The following is a 21,140-nucleotide window of genomic DNA, read 5'->3' as shown; positions in this document are numbered from 1 at the left end:
TTTACTTTGTTTATTATTTCTTATACAAATAAATTATTTTATGGTCTGACCAATAGGTTTCCACTGTCCCAACTGTAGCGTCTAGGTTTGAAAAAATAAGATCTAAAGTTGTCAAATAGTCAGTTGTTGATTCATTTACAAGTTGTTCACACACCAGCGATTCTGATAAGTACTCTAGAACAGGTCTAGATTTAACCGCTACATCAATATTAAAATCCCCTAAAATAACCATAGGTGTTGACACACTTACTCTTTGTAACAGTTCATCTCTCAAGAATGTGCGAAACATACTGTCAGACATACTTGGAGATTTGTATAACACAACAATCTGCACTTCTTGATTACCCTGCACAATCTTCACAATTGTGAATTCACAATCTTCCGAATTAAACGAGCAATATGAAGATATATTCATTTCATTTCTGACATATACAGCTATTCCATGTGAAGGTCTGTGAGTTGGTGATTGTGACGATTGATCATTTCGTATCAGGCGAAAGCCATCTATATCATACTCAGCATCAGTATCAGAATAGCACAACCGTGTTTCAGCAAGACCAAATATATGTGATGACATGAGAGTATGATCATATTTGACATCCTTAAAATGTTTATGTAGAGACCTGCAATTATTGAAAGCTACTTTTAATGTTGAATCCACCGATTCTAAAGGAACATAGCACAACTCCAGTCTAGCACTATTTTGTAACCTATCCATTTCAGTCTTTACTTTTTGATCAACTTGTAAAGCTTGCTCATTGAAATTTAGAATTTGTAGCTTATCTAACGATTTAACTCTACTCAATGCAACATAATGTAGGTGTGGAACTTTCCGTGTTTTTCGCTGAGACAGGTCAATTACAGCACTTTCTAAAGTAGTACCTTGTGCTCTATGAACAGAACGCCCAGCAGACGGTTGCAAAGGGTACTGAATCCTTTCAAATGTCTTTTTGTTGTATGTAAAAGACCTTTCAATGTCAAATATAGGTGTCCAATTATGGTCTATTTCTGAATGGTAAAATCCTCGGTTTCTATATTTTGTCCTTGTTTCATTTCCAGCTTTTGCCTCATCAAACTGCACCCATATGACACTTGGTCGATTTGTCTCTACTTGCTTGTATTCTAGATGTTTTACAATACAAGAAGCTCCATTAGCTAATCCATCTTCAGTGTCTACATTAACTGTTAGATCATAAATCATTCCAACTACAACTAGTAACTGACAATGTAAATTTGCTGTTCTGTTTGGATCTGTTGGCAATTTCTGTATGGCTTCTTTCTGTTTTTCATTTGAAAGTTTTGGGAAAACGACAGAATCATGACATGGTATTAAAACTTTCTGCGTGTTTAAACTATCAATAATTTTTTCATTGAATATATGCATGTAATAATTTTCTGCAAACAGATGTGGCGAGTCCTTCTGGTAATTTTGTGCATCTGTGTTTATTTCACACTGTTTTAGAACAGTTTTGTCATTATCTGTCAAACAATTGCTTCTAAGTCTGTTTAAAAGTTCTGCAAATTTCAAATCATCCTTTTGTCTCATAATTTCTGTCAATTCATACAATGAAAAGTGTTCTTTCCACAGGTTTATTGAGAGAGCTTCTGCATCACGAGTTAAATCATTAAATATCCAATCACCACTCACAGGTTTCAACTGAAACAAGTCTCCACAAACAATTACTTACACCTCCAAATGGTATTCTTGTTCCTTTCAATTCTTGCAGTCTCTGATTAATAAAGTTTAGCATTCCATTGCTTACCATTGATATTTCATCAATGATCACAACTGACAGGTTTTTATACTTAGATCTAAAAGTATTCAAAGCATCACATGTTAATGTTTGATTTGCTTGTTTGTATTTTTGTTTGAAGGCAGATGAAATGGTTGAACCATTGATGTTAAATGCAGCTTTTCCAGTGTATGCACATAAAAGAACTCTAATGTCATCAGGATTCTCGCCTTCTTTCAGATTAAGTATTCTATATAAGGTCTGATATAATGCTTTAATAACTACACTTTTGCCAACACCTGCACCACCTGAGAGAAAAGTATATAAAGGTGCATCTTTGGTTTTCACCCAATGTATAACATGATTGTAAAATTGTTTCTGCTTTATGTTTAATGATTGCAATAGAGATCTATAGTCTTCATCAGAAAGAAGATTTTCATTTGAAAGTATCTGTGGAGCACTGACAGAACATCCAATTTCAATGCCAATATCATATTCACGGTGCTCAACTGCTCTATCAGGATTGAAATATATAAATGTTTCTGACTCTACTGTTTCTTCTTCAGCAGTTTCAGCTTCTACTTGCTGAGTTCCAGGAGCTATTTCATCAAATGCATCATACTCTGCTTCTGCCAAATCTCTAGCAATTTCTAATTCTTCTGCATGATGTTCATAATAAGAGCATTTCTGGTCAACTGTTTCTTTCAATGACTCATAGTGTTCTTTGTATGTACTGAAATTTGCTGGCAGCAGATCAGTTAATTCATTTCTCCACGGATGAAATAATAGAAGTTTTTCTCTGTAATGGTTTTCTTCATCTGTTTTGCGACTGAATCTTACATATCTAATTACTTTTGAGTTTTGACGACGTCTGATTTTGATTCCACTTTTTAAAGTTATAACTGTTTCAATTTCCTCTAAGTCCTCATCATCTGTTACTTCCATATTATTTTCATCATCATTTCTTTCATCAGAGTCTCCATTTCCATCTGGATAAATCACTTCAAACAGTGACACATAATCCGCTAAACAATAATGCTGCAATACTTTTGGCCGTTTTGAGTATCTTTTAATAACATTGTCAGACATTATGTCTGTTGATTCAGCTGGCATATTTTCAAGTACAGAGGCAGGTTTCAATAACTGGACCCTTTCATTTGGAGTGGATGTATTAATAAACACGACATCTCTTGTACTTTTGGTCAAGGGCATTTGAAGGACCAAATAAACTGCCTCTTGAGCACTAACTTCAACGCTATTTGAAAACACATTTCCAATATGTCTTACTTGTCTTTTAATATCCAAGTTTCCATTTCTCGCTTCTTTGGCAGCTGCATGTAACAAATTACTCATACCTCTTTGAGACTTACTAATATATGACACTATATACATTGCACAGGCATAAGGATCTAGCACAAACTGTATGTCTACATTTGCCCTCCAACCTTTCAACACATGTTCATTATATAAATTCACACGTATTTCACTTGGATGACGTTTCAAAAATACTTTTGGTGAATTCAATGAACTTCTGATACATTTGATGTAATCTTCCTCACTCATTTGCACAACATTTGTCAAAAACTTCTCATATGACATACTGTATCCATCTTTTTCATCATTCATTTTTTTCTGTAACTGCTGATATAATTTATGGTACTTGTCTCTGTCAATTTCAAGAGGTTCCAAAATCATAGTATTTGGAATTGGTGGTAGTGGATAACCAAAGCGACAAAGTCTGTCTTCTCTTTTTCTACAAGTTCTAGAATGTTTGTGAGTTTGAATTTCTACAAGTGAACCAACAGCTGGATTACTGATAGAACATGTCAAATACTGATCCACATATGTGGTCAAGTCATTAATGGAATCCACTTTGTATTTTGGTGCATTCTTTACCCATACAATCATGTGAATGTGTGGAGACCCACGCTGTTGAAATTCAACTCTGTAAAAATAATCAGCAATTTCTCCAAGTGGTTTGTGCTCACTCTTAAGAACTGTATTAATAAACTCTTGTATTCTGTGGTCAAAATATCTAGAGCAAGTGACTGGATCTGACTGAATAAGTTTAATCTTTTGTTCCCATGAAAGTCCTTCAATTTGCTCATCAGAATAGTTGACCTTATCATTTAAAGTAGCTAACATTTTCAAAAGATCAGTCCATCTAGTGTCGGCAGAAGACAATGACATGAACCATGTTGGCATACCTAACTGTCTTAGCATTGCATATACATCTTTCTTTCGAGACTCCAAATAAGAAGGTGAGTTTCGAAGTTGTTTAAATAAATAGTAACCTTCATCATTTCTGACAATATTATCAATGTACTCGGAGTTCATTACTTGAGCTGCAGTCACGTTACTTGTACCTGTTCGACATCTTCTAACAGCAAGATTGGCTTTATCATTCAGCTGCTTCATTTGTATCTTTTTCAGTTTAAAGAAAATATTTGGCACACATTTAGCAGCCCTTCTGTCTTGGCTTCTCAACTCCCATTTTGCAATGTCACTATAATTTACTGGCACAATTCTTGCTTCGTTTTCAAGACGCCTTTTACCACAAAATATACTAGGAAAACAAAGATATTCTGAATCTGTATCTTGAAATATGCTAAGTGGTCGTTGACCTTCCCCTGGTGCGAATGTAAATGTCATGTTTCGATTTTCAAGGTTGGCATCATCTAGTAAAGTGTCAATATTTCCAACATTTTCCTGTGCGACTTCTTCTGCATCTGAATCATACAGCTCTTCACTATTATCTGTAATGTCTAAAGTTTGATGTCTTGATTTTTCTTCACATGTAAAATGGTCATGAATTTCAGCAGAAACATTTTCAAAGTCCTCAACGTCAAAATTTGATGCATGCTTTATTAATGTTTGAAAACAGGATCGCAATAAAGTGCTGTAATCTTGGTCATAAGTATACTCCTCCAAAAGGTCAGCCATACAAGAGTCAAAATGTTCATAACTGGTATCCTTTAACATTTCCACTTGAGACTCAAAGAATTCATTTAATATTTGATTACTGTTTGCTGTTACACTTTCAATCCAATGCTCATCGATTTCAACATTAGCATTTTTATAAAGTTCACTGTTTTTCATTAACCAATGTAAGGCAACAAGTACTTTGTGGGGTCTAACATTTTCAGAGAAAGCACATGACTTGAAAGACATTTTTTTCTTCAATTTTACTGGCACCGTAACATTTTCATCAGAAGGTCTTGGTAATGCATTTACTACAGGTTGAATATCAACTGGTACATTTACAACATTTCCTTTAATTGACAACTGGCGACCTCTTGGGAGTTCTCTTAATTGCATAAATGGTATGCGTAATGCAATTAAACGCTCTTCTAATGAGAAAAGTTCCAACTCCTTTGGCTTACATGGCCACTTCATCCCATTTAAAACAGACAATTTCGGTACTTTACCACTGTTTATACTAGATTTACATGTTCTACAAACCCATTCTTTATTATCGACTGATACCACCCCTGTTACAAATTTTTCTTTCTCATTACAAGTCAAATATTTTACTTCTGTCACACTGTGTTTGAACCATGTTTGATGACAGCAACTGCATATATATAGCGGCCCAACTGATATTCTTTCTTGAAAGCGATCAATACAAGTGTCAATATCTTGTCCACATCGTCTTCTCTTTCTTTGCAAGAATTCAGCTTCTGAAAATGAAGGATCTTTTCTCTTTAGAACTTTCCTTTTCCTATCCATAACCTTTTCAGCATTTTTACTCCTTGCATCTAATCTCCATTGTTGTTTTGCAATTCTTTCTTTTTCTAAATTATATGGATTTGATCTCAATTTTCTCTTTGACTTGTTTTGTATTTCAAGTTCTCTTTGTTTAATGTCATCACTTGTTCGTTTCTCTCTTCTTTGTTTTGCTTCCCAAACCTTAAATTCTTCTACTATTCTCGCCCTTCTTTTCGACATCTTCTCATTCTCTTTCTCTTTTTCTCTGAACTCTTCAGACTGTCTGGCATTGCGCTTTGACTGAAGCGAGCGCTGTCTATCTTTCTTCTGATAATCTTCAGACTGTCTGGCATTGCTCATTGACTGAAGCGTGCGCTGTCTATCTTTCTTCTGATATTCTTCAGACTGTCTGGCATTGCTCATTGACTGAAGCGTGCGCTGTCTATCTTTCTTCTGATATTCTTCAGACTGTCTGGCATTGCGCTTTGACTGAAGCGAGCGCTGTCTATCTTTCTTCTGATATTCTTCAGACTGTCTGGCATTGCTCATTGACTGAAGCGTGCGCTGTCTATCTTTCCTCTGATATTCTTCAGACTGTCTGGCATTGCTCATTGACTGAAGCGTGCGCTGTCTATCTTTCTTCTGATATTCTTCAGACTGTCTGGCATTGCTCATTGACTGAAGCGTGCGCTGTCTATCTTTCTTCTGATATTCTTCAGACTGTCTGGCATTGCGCTTTGACTGAAGCGAGCGCTGTCTATCTTTCTTCTGATATTCTTCAGACTGTCTGGCATTGCGCTTTGATTTCAGAGAATATTGTTTATCCTTGTATTTGAATTCCTCACATTGTCTTTTCTCCTGCATGTAAGTTCTCATGTAAACTGTCCTTGAAGGCATCTTTTGTTTTTTTGTTTGCTTTAATTTACTTCTTTGCATTTGATCTTTGAAGTACTTGCCTATGAGTGTTTCACAAGAATCACAGTTCGATGTTTGCGAAGCTGTTTCTTTTTCACAAGCAGTACTATGATGACTAGGAGACTTCTTTTTCCTCTTATTTGTCACAGTTTCCCATTCATTTAAACCAGGAGTGGCAGTAACAACATTGACCAATTCCACTTTCTGTTCACTTAAACTCATTGCTGGTTCACAAAATACATTGGCAAAACGCACTGGCAATAAGTCAAATTGCGCTGTTATGTCAATCAACATACTGTCATATAAGGCATACATGTATGTAACAAGATCTTGTAACTGATGGAAAGAAATGAGTATTGATGTTCCATTTTCTGAGGACAATCCAGTCGCACCATGTGAATGTGAATCAAAAAAGAAATATTGGTCTTCCCTCTTAAACACTGCAGAACAAATTGATCCCATCATAAGGAGCAAGTAAGAGGACTTGGTAAATGCAGTATCCAAGGACTGATAAAGAGAAGGCAAACTCATTGTAGCAAACTGCTGTGTGCAAACACCAGAGATAACCTCTAACTTGGTTACAGAAATCTGTTTATTCATGATATTAATATTGACAGGTAGTTCATCAAAATTTAACAGGAAATTCCTAAATCTGTTTGTTCTTTGGAGCTCTGTGACACTTTTCTTGTATAATGAATCCTCATCTAAAAGAACATTATCCAAGTCTTTGCTGCTATTCAACCTTGAATAATTAGCATGAATCAAGGAACACATAGCATTTAATGTGCACTGCCTGCCACGTGACTCTACACTGAAAATACTTTCACCTTGATGAAATGAGCCTAGGATGAATATATCAGAACCCGCTGGTCTTGAGACTGGTACAGCCACGTATGGAAGTTCACAACCAGTCAAAACAGATGATTCTATTTCAGATGAACACATAGTGTTATGGAACTGGAAAGTTTTATCAGTTTCCTTTGTGGTTTCACTTGGTAAGCCACTAGAAACAGTTTGCATACAGCTTGGTAAATCATCAAGTGTATCAGTTGGCAAATCATAAGGCGCAGATGGCCCAGAGGGCTCAGAGAGGTGGGCATTGACCCCCATCTGCTTATCAGTGCCCTGCACAGACAGACAAAAAGGTCCATCTGTACCCATACCAGATGGCCCAGACGCAGAAGCGACGTTAGGCACAGGCCACAGTGGACCTGTAGGGTCATGCCGACCCTCATCTGGCGTAGCTGCATCAGGATTGACACCAATCTTCTCACAACCATTTAACTTAATCACAGACCTGAAAATATAAAACAAAAAGGTGCATTTTCAGAAAGACTTCTCTGTCTGACTCAAAATGCTTTAAAATGAAAAACATAAACACAGGGCACAGATAAATTTTAAACTAGAGCCTTCAATGATATAACTCGCCCTATTTCCTTATAGATGTTGCTTCAATATGTGTTTGCATAGGGATAATTATCTTTATGAATAGTGACAGGGGAATGCAATCATAAATTAACATCATGGTTTTCGAAGAAAATCATTCTTGAAGTCTAATAAGTAAAAAAATGCTAATATACAACTGTAAGCACTAAATGGTATCAAAGACATGCTGGTGTTCATGTACCTATCACTGATGTCAACCCTTCTATCTGCTTCTCTTTTCTCTCTCATTAGAGCAGTTTTAGCCTTCCTGGCTTGGCTACAGGACTTCTGTCTTAACTTTGGCATCCTAGGTAATATAAATATGAAAGATAACTTTTTTCAGTTAAACAAGTTATCTATGCTTAAAGTTATACATGATGCAACTTCGCTCTACCAGACAATAAAATAAACTTTTCATGTATATGATGTTTGTTAGCAGACAGAGAAATATTTTAAACTTTATACAACCATTTCAAATTATAAGCTTGGACTCTAGTAGCAAGGAAAGTTGGAACCTACATGACAAATAAGCTAAATACCAAACCTCTACAGGAAAGGTTGACATATCACATGTCATGTAGTTCTTAAAACTTGGTGTTCAGTGACCTTGATTTGAGGAGTTATACTGTGCGTCTAAAGCATACATCAACTATCAGAAGACTTCGAAAGTACACGCTTGTAAAAGTTAAAATGACGAACACACAACTGCTTTACTTTATCATCTATTTTCATCTAAGTACTGACCATGATATTAAACATATATCAGAGAATTGCGAATCATGGAATGGAGAAATATTTCTGTCTACATTCAAACTATATTACCTCACTCCTGAAAGTCCCCTATCTTCTGCTCTGTCAATCAAAATCAAACACTCTAAGTCCTCAAACAGATCACCTCCTTCCACAGTAGAATCACTATTAACACTCCTCTGTCACTATCAGTTTGATTAATCACTAATTCACTAAAATCACTAATTCACTAAAATCAGTCTGTCACTATCAGCTTTTTAGTCACAAAGTCTTAACACAATAAATATAATGTAGGTAAATTGTCACAAAAAGTGTTTTCTATAAATTCAGAAGGCTCAGGTTGATACTAGAAGAAAAAGAGAAGTTTGTTAGTCAAAATAAGATTGATGACATGTTCATAAATGAGCAAAAGCTAGAAATTTCAAAATCTAAAAGTCCATTTACAAGCTATGATTACACTGAACTTACTTTGACAATCACCAGAAAATATTTTTAATCTATACGTCTCAAATAAAGTATATTAGTATCGAGACGACTTTCAAAAATTTATAAGTATGCAAGAAATAAAGCAAACAATAAAGTGATAACCATGATCAACCAGGAAGTATTCTCCCTGGAAGAGGCCCTTTTCTGCATTGGTAATTGTAAACAGAAATTATTGTTTATATATGCTTATTGTGCAAGGATTATAATCTATATTGATAAACTGCAAATTGTTAAAAGCTGAGGACTTCTGCTAAAAAAATTCAATCGACAGAATTTAGCAAATAGAAAAAGTGGAAACTCCACAGGTCGCTCAACACAGTCTTTTTTTACCAATGGCACCTACCCGGTACGGCTGAAGCCTGCGATTACTGATAATAAAGCATTCTATTATTATAATTGCAAGTCAAAAATTTTAGGAATGGGTACAATTCTGTCTTTGCAGAATTTAAGAGCATTTCAAGAATGATTTTTCTGCCATTAATGCAGAAATTCTAATAAGTAAACGTTTTCTCTTCCTCAGACAGAGATTGGGTAAGATGTGCCCCAACTGAAGAATCCTGAAAAGATAAAGACATAATTGAATAATAATCAATAATAATAATATTGATTGAAGATACATTGAAAAATATGGCCTCTAGAGAGGTCACAGGGTTTTTCTATTTAAAGCCATACTGACCTAGTTTTTGACCGCATGTGACCCAGTTTCAAACTTGACCTAGATATTATCAAGATGAACATTCTGACCAATTTTCATGCAGATCCCATAAAAAATATGGCCTCTATAGAGGTCACAAGGTTTTTCTATTATTTGACCTACTAACCTAGTTTTGAATCGGACGTGACCCAGTTTCGAACTTGACCTAGATATCATCAAGATGAACATTCTGACTAATTTTCATGCAGATCCCATGAAAAATATGACCTCTAGAGAGGTCACAAGGATTTTCTATTATTTGACCTACTGACCTAGTTTTTGATCACAGTTGACCCAGTTTCGAACTTGACCTAGATATTATCAAGATGAACATTCAGACCAACTTTCATACAGATCTCATGAAAAATATGGCCTCTAGAGTGGTCACAAGGTTTTTCTATTATTTGACCTACTGACCTAGTTTTTGACCGCACGTGACCCAGTTTCAAACTTGACTTTGATATCATCAAGATGAACATTCTGACCAATTTTCATGAAGATCCATTGAAAAATATGGCCTCTAGGGAGGTCACAAGGATTTTCTATTTTTAGACCTACTGACCTAGTTTTTGTTCACAGTTGACCCAGTTTCGAACTTGACCTAGATATCATCAAGATGAATATTCTGACCAATTTTCATGCAGATCCCATTTAAAATATGGCCTCTAGAGAGGTCACAAGGTTTTTCTATTATCTGATGTACTGACCTAGTTTTTGACCGCACGTGACCCAGCTTCAAACTTGACCTAGATATCATCAAGGTGAACATTCTGACCAATTTTCATGCAGATCCCATGAAAAATATGGCCTCTACAGAGGTCACAAGGTTTTTCTATTATTTGACCTACTGACCTAGTTTTTACCGGCACGTGACCCAGTTGCGAACTTGACCTAGATATTATCAAGATGAACATTCAGACCAACTTTCATACAGATCTCATGAAAAATATGGCCTCTAGAGTGGTCACAAGGTTTTTCTATTATTTGACCTACTGACCTAGTTTTTGACCGCACATGACCCAGTTTCGAACTTGACCTAGATATCATCAAGTTGAACATTCTGACTAAATTTCATGCAGATCCCATGACAAATATGACCTCCAGAGAGGTCACAAGGTTTTTCTATTATTTGACCTAATGACCTAGTTTTGGACTGCACGTGACCCAGTTTCAAATTTGATTTTGATATCATCAAGGTGAACATTCTGACCAATTTCCATGAAGATCCATTGAAAAATATGGCCTCTAGGGAGGTCACAAGGATTTTCTATTTTTAGACCTACTGACCTAGTTTTGGACTGAAGTTGACCCAGTTTCGAACTTGACCTAGATATCATCAAGATGAACATTGTGACCAATTTTCATGCAGATCCCATTAAAAATATGACCTCTACTGAGGTCACAAGGTTTTTCTTTTATTTCACCTACTGACCTAGTTTAGGAACGCATGTGACCCAGTTTCGAACTTGACCTAGATATCATCAAGATGAACATTCTGACTAATTTTCATGCAGATCCCATGAAAAATATGACCTCTAGAGAGGTCACAAGGTTTTTCTATTATTTGACCTACTGACCTAGTTTTGGACTGGACTAGACCCAGTTTCAAACTTGACCTAGATATCATCAAGATGAACATTCTGACTAATTTTCATGCAGATCCCATGAAAAATATGACCTCTAGAGAGGTCACAAGGATTTTCTATTATTTGACCTACTGACCTAGTTTTTGACCGCAGCTGACCCACTTTCGAACTTGACCTAGATATCATCAAGGCTAACATTCTGACCAACTTTCATGAAGATCCATTCAAAAGTATGGCCTCTAGAGAGGTCACAAGGTTTTTCTATTTTTAGACCTACTGACCTAGTTTTTACCGGCAAGTGACCCAGTTTCGAACTTGACCTAGATATCATCAAGATGAACATTCTGACCAACTTTCATAAAGATCCCATGAAAAATGTGACCTCTAGAGTGGTCACAAGCAAAAGTTTACGGACGGACGCACGCACGCACGGACGGACGACGGACGACGGACGCTGCGCGATCACAAAAGCTCACCTTGTCACTTTGTGACAGGTGAGCTAAAAACATCACTAACGCTCAGTTTTTCATTCCACACTGTCTGTCGGGTAGGGAAACACCCGACTTACACAGGCAGACATGTAAGATCCTTATATGCAAGGCTCCCACCAAGGTGAGGCACTGGAAAAGTGATTGAACATCAGCATACCTAACCACCTTGCTGTGGTGTCAGCTGTTATTTGGAACTGAGGGGAAAAATGATACGAGAACATCTACTAAATGCACACATATCACATGTATATAATTCTTGCCAGTCATAAAGATAATCTATAGTAAGAACCTACCTCAATTATTTTAGCGGCCCCGTCTGTCATTGCAAGAGGACATGAATAAAGTCCAGAACTTGGAGCATTCAGGTAGTTCTTCACTAAACCATATAAACGACTGAAAGAAAACAATAATTGTCTGAAATGACAAACTAACAAATGCAAAACCAGGAACATGCTAATTTTCCAAGTACATTCAGAGTTGTGTTTAGTCTGGGTAAGTTAGGAGGGATAAAGATGCACAACAATTTAAAGTCTAAAATAAATGTTTATTATATACTTTTTATTGTTCTCGGTGAAGTTATGATGAAACCGGAAATGCCAAAATTTTTATCTGAATTTGATATTGGGTGCAACATGTCATTTTAATGTGTATCGTTGCATTAAATAACTGATCTATGTCAGTATTGTAAATTTTATGCAGGTTAATGAACAAATTCATAACATTTTTATAATACATTTGTACCAATATGTGTACAGGTATATATGTATGTAATAAAATGATTATTAGATTTCCATCGAGAAATTTGCACTTGCTTTATAGCGAAATAATACTGTGCTCCTAGTCATGCAATATTTCTGCTGCAGAACTTGTACATACTTTTCTATACAAAGTTAATAACCTATCAATATCAGACAGTAAAAGTTATATAACTGAACATTTGATATTTCTCTTGTGCAAGTCTTGTATATAATGTATAATGAATAGAAATAAATCTAAAAGAAAATGCTACTAGACAGAAATGCATGTAAGTAAAATATCAGGCTTGGTTTCACTGAGTCTATTCATACACTTGTAATAAGCAAAAATGATATAAAAAATTATTTAGCTGTCTGGTACATTTCAATATATAGTAAATTATGACTGTGTTACACTGAACATATTTACATGTTTAATTCAGCAATGGTTTAAATTTTGATGCCAGCCACAACAGAAATGCCAGTACTACCTGAGAAATATCATGACAAGAGTTGATTGAAGATACACAGGTGGTAGGCAAGTGATTCTTAATCAGTTACCTCAACCACTTGATCTCACAGTATAGAAGTACATTGTACAGTTGGATTTCAGCTCTTAATATTGTTGCAGACCTATACAACAACTTCCCTTTGCTGCGGTCTTAACTGTAGATTTGTTATTTTCTGCGTCACTTTTTTTTGCAGATTGACAGATGACAGCAACATTTGTGTTACTAAAACTCAAATTTCAAAGCTGTTTATACTTTCAGAGATTACGCTGCTTAGCACTTGAATGCATTACTTGCTCTCTTTGCAAATTTTTAAGAAAATATACGCAACTTACAATTAAGGTTTGGTTGTTATTTAACATAGCCCCCACCGCAAATGGATTGAACAAGTGTCCATGGCAGATGTCACAATTACCTCCCAGGCTTCAAGTATAGGTCAATCTTTCTGGTAACTACCAGTATAAGTCATTTCCCAGCACTGAACACCAGCAGTGTACAACTTGGAATGGAAACTGGGTTGCTCACTTTATAGCCCAACCTACTAACTATGGCACCACAGACTCCTGTGAAAAGTTCATCTTTGAAATGTAACTATTTCTTACCTGTACTCTCTATATTTCCTTTCATATGATATAGCAATAAGACCTTCCTCAGCAGAGATATCATGCATTCTCTTCCATGCCGGCCCTGTAACAAGCTTATCCACTAGGTTTCCCCAACCTGTGAATAACCAGATTTTGTTCCATTATTTTGTTAGATTCAATACCACTTTAAACACAGTTCTATATATCTTGTATTAGATTCAATACCACTTTAAACACAGGTCTATTATCTTTTATTAGATTCAATACCACTTTAAACACCGTTCTATATATCTTTTATTAGATTCAATACCACTTTAAACACAGTTCTATATATCTTGCCTTCTGTGTACTGTTCTGAATTTCATAATTGCTGCATGAAATGAGTTACAAGACCTGTTAAATGTAATGTATTATGTTAAACTTTTAAGTAGATTTATTAAATTTATAAACTTTGCTGACAGGGATATAATGTGCTTCTATTAGATGAAAGTAGAATGACACTATATTCACAGTTATCATGGAGTCCAAACCTTCCATTTGCCCTGATGTTAGGTTGAAACATAATTATTACATTTTGAACTTGTCTGCTTAGTACAGAAATAACAAAAGACAATGAGTCAAAAGGTTGTAAGTTCAATCCATGGCATGGCTAATGTTATCTATAGATGACAAGACAAAAGACACATGTCTGAGGTCATTTATTCTCTAGTGACCTAGTTTTTGACCCCACATGACCCATTTTCGAACTTGGCCTAGATTTTATCAAAGCAATCATTCTGACAAAATTTCATCAACCTCAATTGAAAAATACTGCCTGTATCGCATACACATGTTTTTTCTTTGATTTGACCTAGTGGCCTAGTCTTTGACCCCAGATGACCCATTTTCAAACTTGGCCTAGGTTTCATCAAGATAATCATTCTGATCAAAATTCATGAAGATCAATTGAAAAATACAGCCTCTATTGCATACACAAGGTTTTTTTTTTATTTGACCTAGTGACCTAGTTTTTGACCCCAGATGACCCATTTTCAAACTTGGCCTAAATTTTATCAAGGTAATCATTCTGACAAAATTTCATGAAGATCAATTGAAAAATATAGCCTTTATAGCATACACAAGCTGAATGTTGACAGACAGACAGATGTCAAATGCCGGACATCGAGCGATCACAAAAACTCAATTGAGCATTGCTCAGGTGAGCTAAAAATACACTACAAATATTTGACTTTTACTGAACAACTTAATAACTCAGACAGTTTTAGCAGTATGGAAATATGTAAAATGAACTGGTCATTTTTTATATCCCTCACTAACTATTGGATAAAAAAAGATCACTGAACTTTAGCCTATATATCACTACAACTTGGGCCGCCTTTCATCAACATTTGAACTTAAACTTTCAAGCACAATTTTCATTTTAAATGTACCAGTTATAAGTAAAGAAAGCTCAGCTTCAGTAATATAACTTGTTAATGCAAAACGTTCTGAATTCTTGGCACTCTTTAGTGTAGGTCTAAATTTCAGACACTGATGAACATTGGTCCATACTTCTACAATACCTGTGAACTTTTCTACATATGGCTGTTCTTTTTCACACTGTAAACTTAGATCATACATTTCTGTTGCCACTTTCTTACCAAACTTCACCAAGTCTGGCTCTATCTCTCCCAGTACCTGTACATAAAAAAAACAGGATTATGAAAAAGCTGAGCAAAAAAACAGTACTAAAAATGAGTTTCTTCACTTTCTTGTTATGCATTTTCCCCAAAATTTAAACCATTTCACTGCTAGTAAGATAATTATTAAAAACTTGTTAAAAATCAATTAAAGCACGGACTGCCTTAAGTTGATAAAATAATCTATGATTGTGAACATAAATGGATCCAATTGTAACTTGCAATTTAATGGCATTAAGAAAATTTAATAATTTCAGTGAGTGAGTAAACATGGTAAAGTTAAGAAACACTATAATCTCATACTGAGAGCATTTTAATATCTAAACATATTACAGCCATTGTAAACAGAGGAAATATACATGTATGTTCAAACAGGTATGGTGAATCTTAAAGATATTTCTGAGTACTGAATTTGTTTAACATGCTTGAAATATAAAGTTCTGCTGACTTACATGCTCAGGTACATGCCTCTTTAAATAAGACTGGAGTGTGGCATCTTCAAGGTATTGGTTCCCAAGTACAGGAGCCTCTTGTACAAAAGTACCTAATCTAGCTCTGGCAAATGGAAAGTCAAACTCTCTTGTTGCCCCTTCAAACGATGAAGCCTGGGTGTGCTGATGTCTGCGAGGGTCAGTATGAACTTCCCTGCAGTACTGGGTTAGGACAACTAAATGTTTTGATGCCTTCTGTAGTGTAAATAGTTTCCTGCAACAGATCTGATTTATCCTACTCACACTCATTTTGCTTGTCTTGGCAGGGTCCTGATCATTTATTTCATATCAGTTCTGTAGCTGAAGGAAAATGAGACAAGAAATGATTAATTTCATTATAGGAGAAAAAGAAATGTCCATGTGTTTACTAAGATACTAGCTTACATACAAAACTTTACCAATAAGCAAATTTGGTATCCCCCACTGAATGGGATAAGGGTTTCAGTTACCTCAGTTTGTAGGTCTAGCCATTATGTTTGTTAAGTGTGAGAATGAACTAAAGTTGTTCATTTATGTTTGTGGTAGGACCAAAAATGTTGTTTATTAAGGTTTTAAGTCTGAAGAGGAAGGTCATATGAAGTTACGCTGCTAAGTGATTTAACACCGTTACAGCGCAATGATTCTGCACCCTGCGCATGTGTTTACCTGTGATTGGCCATTTTCCAATATGTAGTACATGCATGTTAAACCTCTGAATTTTTCAATTACCATAGTTTGAAAGTTTTTTAAGGAATCTAGATAATAATTATATACATCATTGGAAAGGAAAAATTATACACTTTCTATGTATGTATACTCGACATCATCACTAATTTTGCGGTATTTGAGTCGTGCCACCTAAGTGGTGTTTACATGTCAAAGTTCGTGACCTATTTTACATTATTTTGTATTCTCTCCGGCGCAGAAATATACATGAAGGTGTGACATCCCACAATGGCTTGGACGATGACCGAAATGTTGTTGAAATCGTTGATTTTGTGTTAGTTAATACGGTGAAGCGACCAGTAAGCACAGTCCCGCATAATTAAGCAATTAATTGAGTTGCCTTTAGATAATTACACTATTCCTAAATATAAGACCTGACATCACTTTATAAGTTCATTTAAATTAATATTTTACATTTTTTATTTTCCATGTTATGTCAGGTCTTAACGTTGAACTGAAATAACGTATAGCACAAAAATCACTTCAGATTTGATTTTTTGATCTTAAGGATTTTTAACGACTTCCTGGCAAAAATGACTGAAACTTTCACATTGAGTGTGAAGAATAATCATAAATGTACTTTATCAAAGTTTATGGCAGCAATTAAAAGTTAAATTTTACCTTATTTGTTATTTATTATCCAATTAATTAATCCAGTATTCTGTCCGTTGAAAATTTTGAATAGCGGCAATAACCGAGGGTGTTCCAGATGTAAACATGATTTGCATATCAGAATCACTATTTGAACGAAATTAATGTTATCTTTTCTCTATCCCATCAAGAGAAACTACAAATGTCTATAATCCTTTTATTTTCAGAAGAGACTTTTAAAATTTATAAGGATACAAATCAAAAATACACAATTACGGTGAAAATAAATCAAAATTACAATGAAAATATTTGGCGGGAAATAATATTTTTTCATCTACTGCCAATCAAATTTAATTTATACTTTCAATTTAGAAACAAAATGGTGGCACGGCAAATGTAAACATTCGATGTCAAATAAATTAAGTGACATTTTGTGGATAATAATGAATAGTAATTATTTTAACCTTGCAGAATTGAAGAAAAGGTATTTTTATTCATCTAGGATTAAAGTTTACCGATTTAATAATGTTTTAGAAATCAAATTTATGCTACAATTCTTTTATACTTATCGTCAAGACGTCAAAAAAGGCTTCGATAGTAAAAACGTAAAATGTCAGAATATTAAATGTTGAAAGTAAAATGACAATTTTTTCACATCTAATTATTTGGACTTATAATTATGCCACCCAAGAACACTCGCACTGCTTACTTTGAAATTTTCTTTTTTTCTCTTGCTGGGTGGGGTGTGAATACATTGCATTCCTGGTGTTTTTCTTTATATAGGAGGGGGGTCTTTTTTTCATATAAAGACTTTTCCTGGCTTTTGGATAGAATTTCAGGCTCCTGTATTCAACTTAGAGTAAATTATTTGGACTAGATTAATTCTAACTGAAAGTAAAATGATTTTTTTTTTCACGTCCAATTATTTATCTAGAGAATGTAACGTGTTGGTTAATGTTTACCTAGACTAGCCACTACACTGGTAATTAAGATATTTCCATGATTTTTTTTCTTTTTAATGTTCATAGAGACAAAAGCCAGTCTGTTCTAGAGATTTTCTATTCATAACTTTATCATGACATCACAGTACATTAGGGCTTCTAACTGACCAATCAGAGAGCTGCATTTACGAGTACCTGCCAGTTTCCACTTGGGTATAAAGAAGTATATTTACAATGAACATATAGTGACTTTAGAAATAAATATTACACTGTTTTAGAAATCAAATTAAGATTTTTCACTGCACATGCCCCAGATGATGCTACAAACAACAAAACTGTGAAGTTTCATTGAAATATTATATCGATTTAATACCTTTATTTTAGTTAAAAGTTTGAGATTTTACACAGGGAGTCTATGATAAAGTCTGAGTAAAATGTAATCATTACCCAAGTGAAATTAGTATCATTCCGCAATGTTTTGGACATGTTAAAATTATGAATGAGGACTGATGTTAAAATTATTGATTGGACATAGGATATAGACTGGCTCAGTTCACTACCTGAAATCATAAAAATGTAAAAAAATATATATCATAGTCTAGGAGCTAGTCTAATCTTTACCTTGTAGACTGTGTATCTGTTATCAGAGACTACGAATAGTATCTTTTAATGATTTTGATACCGATCTGGCTTACCTGTACAAATGGTGTAGTTATAGGTAGGGGAAGTAACTATGTAAAAAAAGTGTGAGTTAAAAGTTCGTATCCGGTACATACGGTAGTATCTGTTACTTTGGTATGTAGTCATATGTCATACGACGAATTTCCAGGTTTTTATGGAGAATGACCCTACGCCCGGTAGTACGGGCATTATTTCTAGCACGTGTGTGCACCCTGGACAAAGACACACACAATGTAGATATTTTTATTCTTAATTCTGTGAAGAATACTGTCGCTACGCTTTCCTATTTGATGGTGCGATGACTCAATGTGTAAGACCTCTTAAATTCTACAAAAACGGACGGAGGGAGTGGAATTTTTCCTTGCAGCTTGCTTAGTCAAGCCGGTAACAGTTAGGCTCTTGGTGCTCTGACTTCAGACAAGTTGCTGGGTAGATTGGTGTAATTATACCCTAGACTGACCCTATTTATATTTTTACATCATATGTTTCGGTATTTGTCGCTAATGTTAGAGCCTTTCTCAGTTTAATTTAATCATATTTCATTGCATATATATATACATATTCTGTTACACACATACAACAAGCATACATGAATACATCAATGTAGATATACAAAAGGGTTGTGTCAGAAGTTATAACAATATTATCGGGAACTCTTCTCAGCTGGGAGTTATTCTATTCACACTGTCTTGTCGAACTTCTCGAAAATAGGGTAAGTGCGAAGCCTCAGTTTCCTTTATACTGGATACTGGTTACTGACCGTTCCAGTGTGGTGTCCTTATTTTCAACTTTTTTTTGTCTCGTATTCTGTATTGCGGATGTCGCCTTGTTTGTTGTTGGCGTTTCTTTTTTCTCCGTCTCTCTTCACCCTAGCCCTATCGCCCCTTGCAATTGCGCCACTCTCCTCTTATTATGAGTGTGCTATCGTTCCCACCATATTTTTGGCCGCCAGCCGTCCCTGGGCGTGTTCCTGCTTGTTTGCTGTTTGAGAGGGTTTTTTTTTCGGGGATTTTTTTCTTGCATGTCTGTTTGTTTGTCTGTGTCTGTGTGTGTGTGTGTGTGTGTGTACGTGTGCGTATGCGCGTGCGCGTGCGCGTGTGCGTGTGTGCGTGCGTGCGTGCTTGCGTGCGTGTGTGTGTATATGCTGCTGTGATTTACTGTATAGGGAGATTGCGTTTAGAAGTGTGGCTTTCCCTGTTGAATATTACTCCTTGCTTTTCCCCCTTTCCCCAAATACCCGCACCCTTTAGTATATCACTTACCCCCATCCCCAGTTGTGTGTATATAATCAAAATGTACTTGTTCTTGGATCTTTGAAGCAACCCGTCTACTTAACTGTATTTTTCCGTTACAGTTTCTTTTTGTTCCGGGCCTACTTTAAGGCTGTGTTTGGGGATGAACTGTGCTTCCGTGAAATCTACCCTTATATCTTTATCTTTTAAGGATGCGTGACGGACGCTTTGTACCGAGGAAAGCGCTCATTTTCCTGTCTTAGAAACTTTTTATCATATTAATCCCCCCCCCCCCCCACCTCCCCACACACACACCCAGTAATAAACAAGATATTAGCAAACATGATACCTAAATCGAATTATTTTTCCCGTGTGTACCAAACGGAAAAGTCACGTTGGATGGCCAGCCTTAACAATTATGTCCTTTAAAATGGATAAATAACTGTTGAATATATTAAACACAAAATAAGAAAGAAATGAGCATTATTAAACGAAAAAGGGCAAAAATTACGTCATAAGCTTAATGCTTGAAAAGACATTATATAAATGTATGTTAATTATTCCTGAGAAAGTCTTAGAATGTTATGCTGCTCTATTGATCGTGGATGTTCTAGGTGAAATTGTATATTCTCTCAACAGTACTGATCACTGCAAGGTCTGAGGTCACAGGTAGTAACTTGGAAAAAATTTACACAACAGTTTCCGATATTAGTCGTTTATGATAAAGGACAGCTTTCATAAAACAATGATGTTTTATAGGACGAAGATTTTATTATGTTCGCCCATATGGTTTTAAACCGGCGGCGACGGTATTACCATAAATTGTAGTCTTAATAAAGAAAATAACCATACTATTTTGCTTTCATTCACTCGTTTCTTTTGCAATACAGCTGAATACAAATGTTGTGTGTGTGTTGTTTTTTTTTAAATTTTAGAGAAAGAAAACGAACTCAATCTGAAATTTTAAGCGCTGATACTTTCTCTGATACGACTGATGGTTACTAATCATTAGGTTATGCGGTATCCAAGAAGTCGTTGGTTTAATCCCCATAGACGTAATGGCTTTTCCTAACACACTCGACAGTGTTTGAATTGGTTCATTACACGCCCTTTCTGCACTACATGTAAACAGTAAACACGCTAGTTTAAAAAAGTATTATACTGACGGTTGTTGCCCTAGTTCGATGACTTCCAATAAACCAATA

At 35.4% G+C, this 21,140-nt stretch overlaps 1 protein-coding gene across 4 annotated transcripts in view; it reads right to left on the bottom strand.

Annotated features, from left to right (window-relative positions):
- The window catches only part of LOC123561068 (acyl-CoA dehydrogenase family member 11-like), an 80,319-nt gene that overhangs the window by 27,691 nt on the left and 31,488 nt on the right, over positions 1 to 21,140 (bottom strand). The window contains exons 1-5 of one of the 4 annotated variants that reach the window (XM_045353240.2): positions 18,644 to 18,764; positions 15,747 to 16,085; positions 15,178 to 15,292; positions 13,634 to 13,751; positions 12,082 to 12,181 (exon numbers count right to left, since the gene is read on the bottom strand). In XM_045353240.2, coding sequence (XP_045209175.2) covers positions 12,082 to 12,181; positions 13,634 to 13,751; positions 15,178 to 15,292; positions 15,747 to 16,034 — 621 coding nt within the window. In that variant the 5' untranslated portion in view covers positions 16,035 to 16,085; positions 18,644 to 18,764. Of the gene's footprint in view, positions 1 to 12,081; positions 12,182 to 13,633; positions 13,752 to 15,177; positions 15,293 to 15,746; positions 16,086 to 17,111; positions 17,182 to 18,643; positions 18,765 to 21,140 lie in introns of those variants that run through there. The other 3 variants (XM_045353242.2, XM_045353239.2, XM_053516553.1) reach the window with 3 other exon arrangements.

Source organism: Mercenaria mercenaria, chromosome 10, assembly GCF_021730395.1.
Source record: "Mercenaria mercenaria strain notata chromosome 10, MADL_Memer_1, whole genome shotgun sequence".
Classification (NCBI taxonomy): domain Eukaryota; kingdom Metazoa; phylum Mollusca; class Bivalvia; order Venerida; family Veneridae; genus Mercenaria; species Mercenaria mercenaria.
This window is presented reverse-complemented; position numbering and strand designations above follow the sequence as displayed.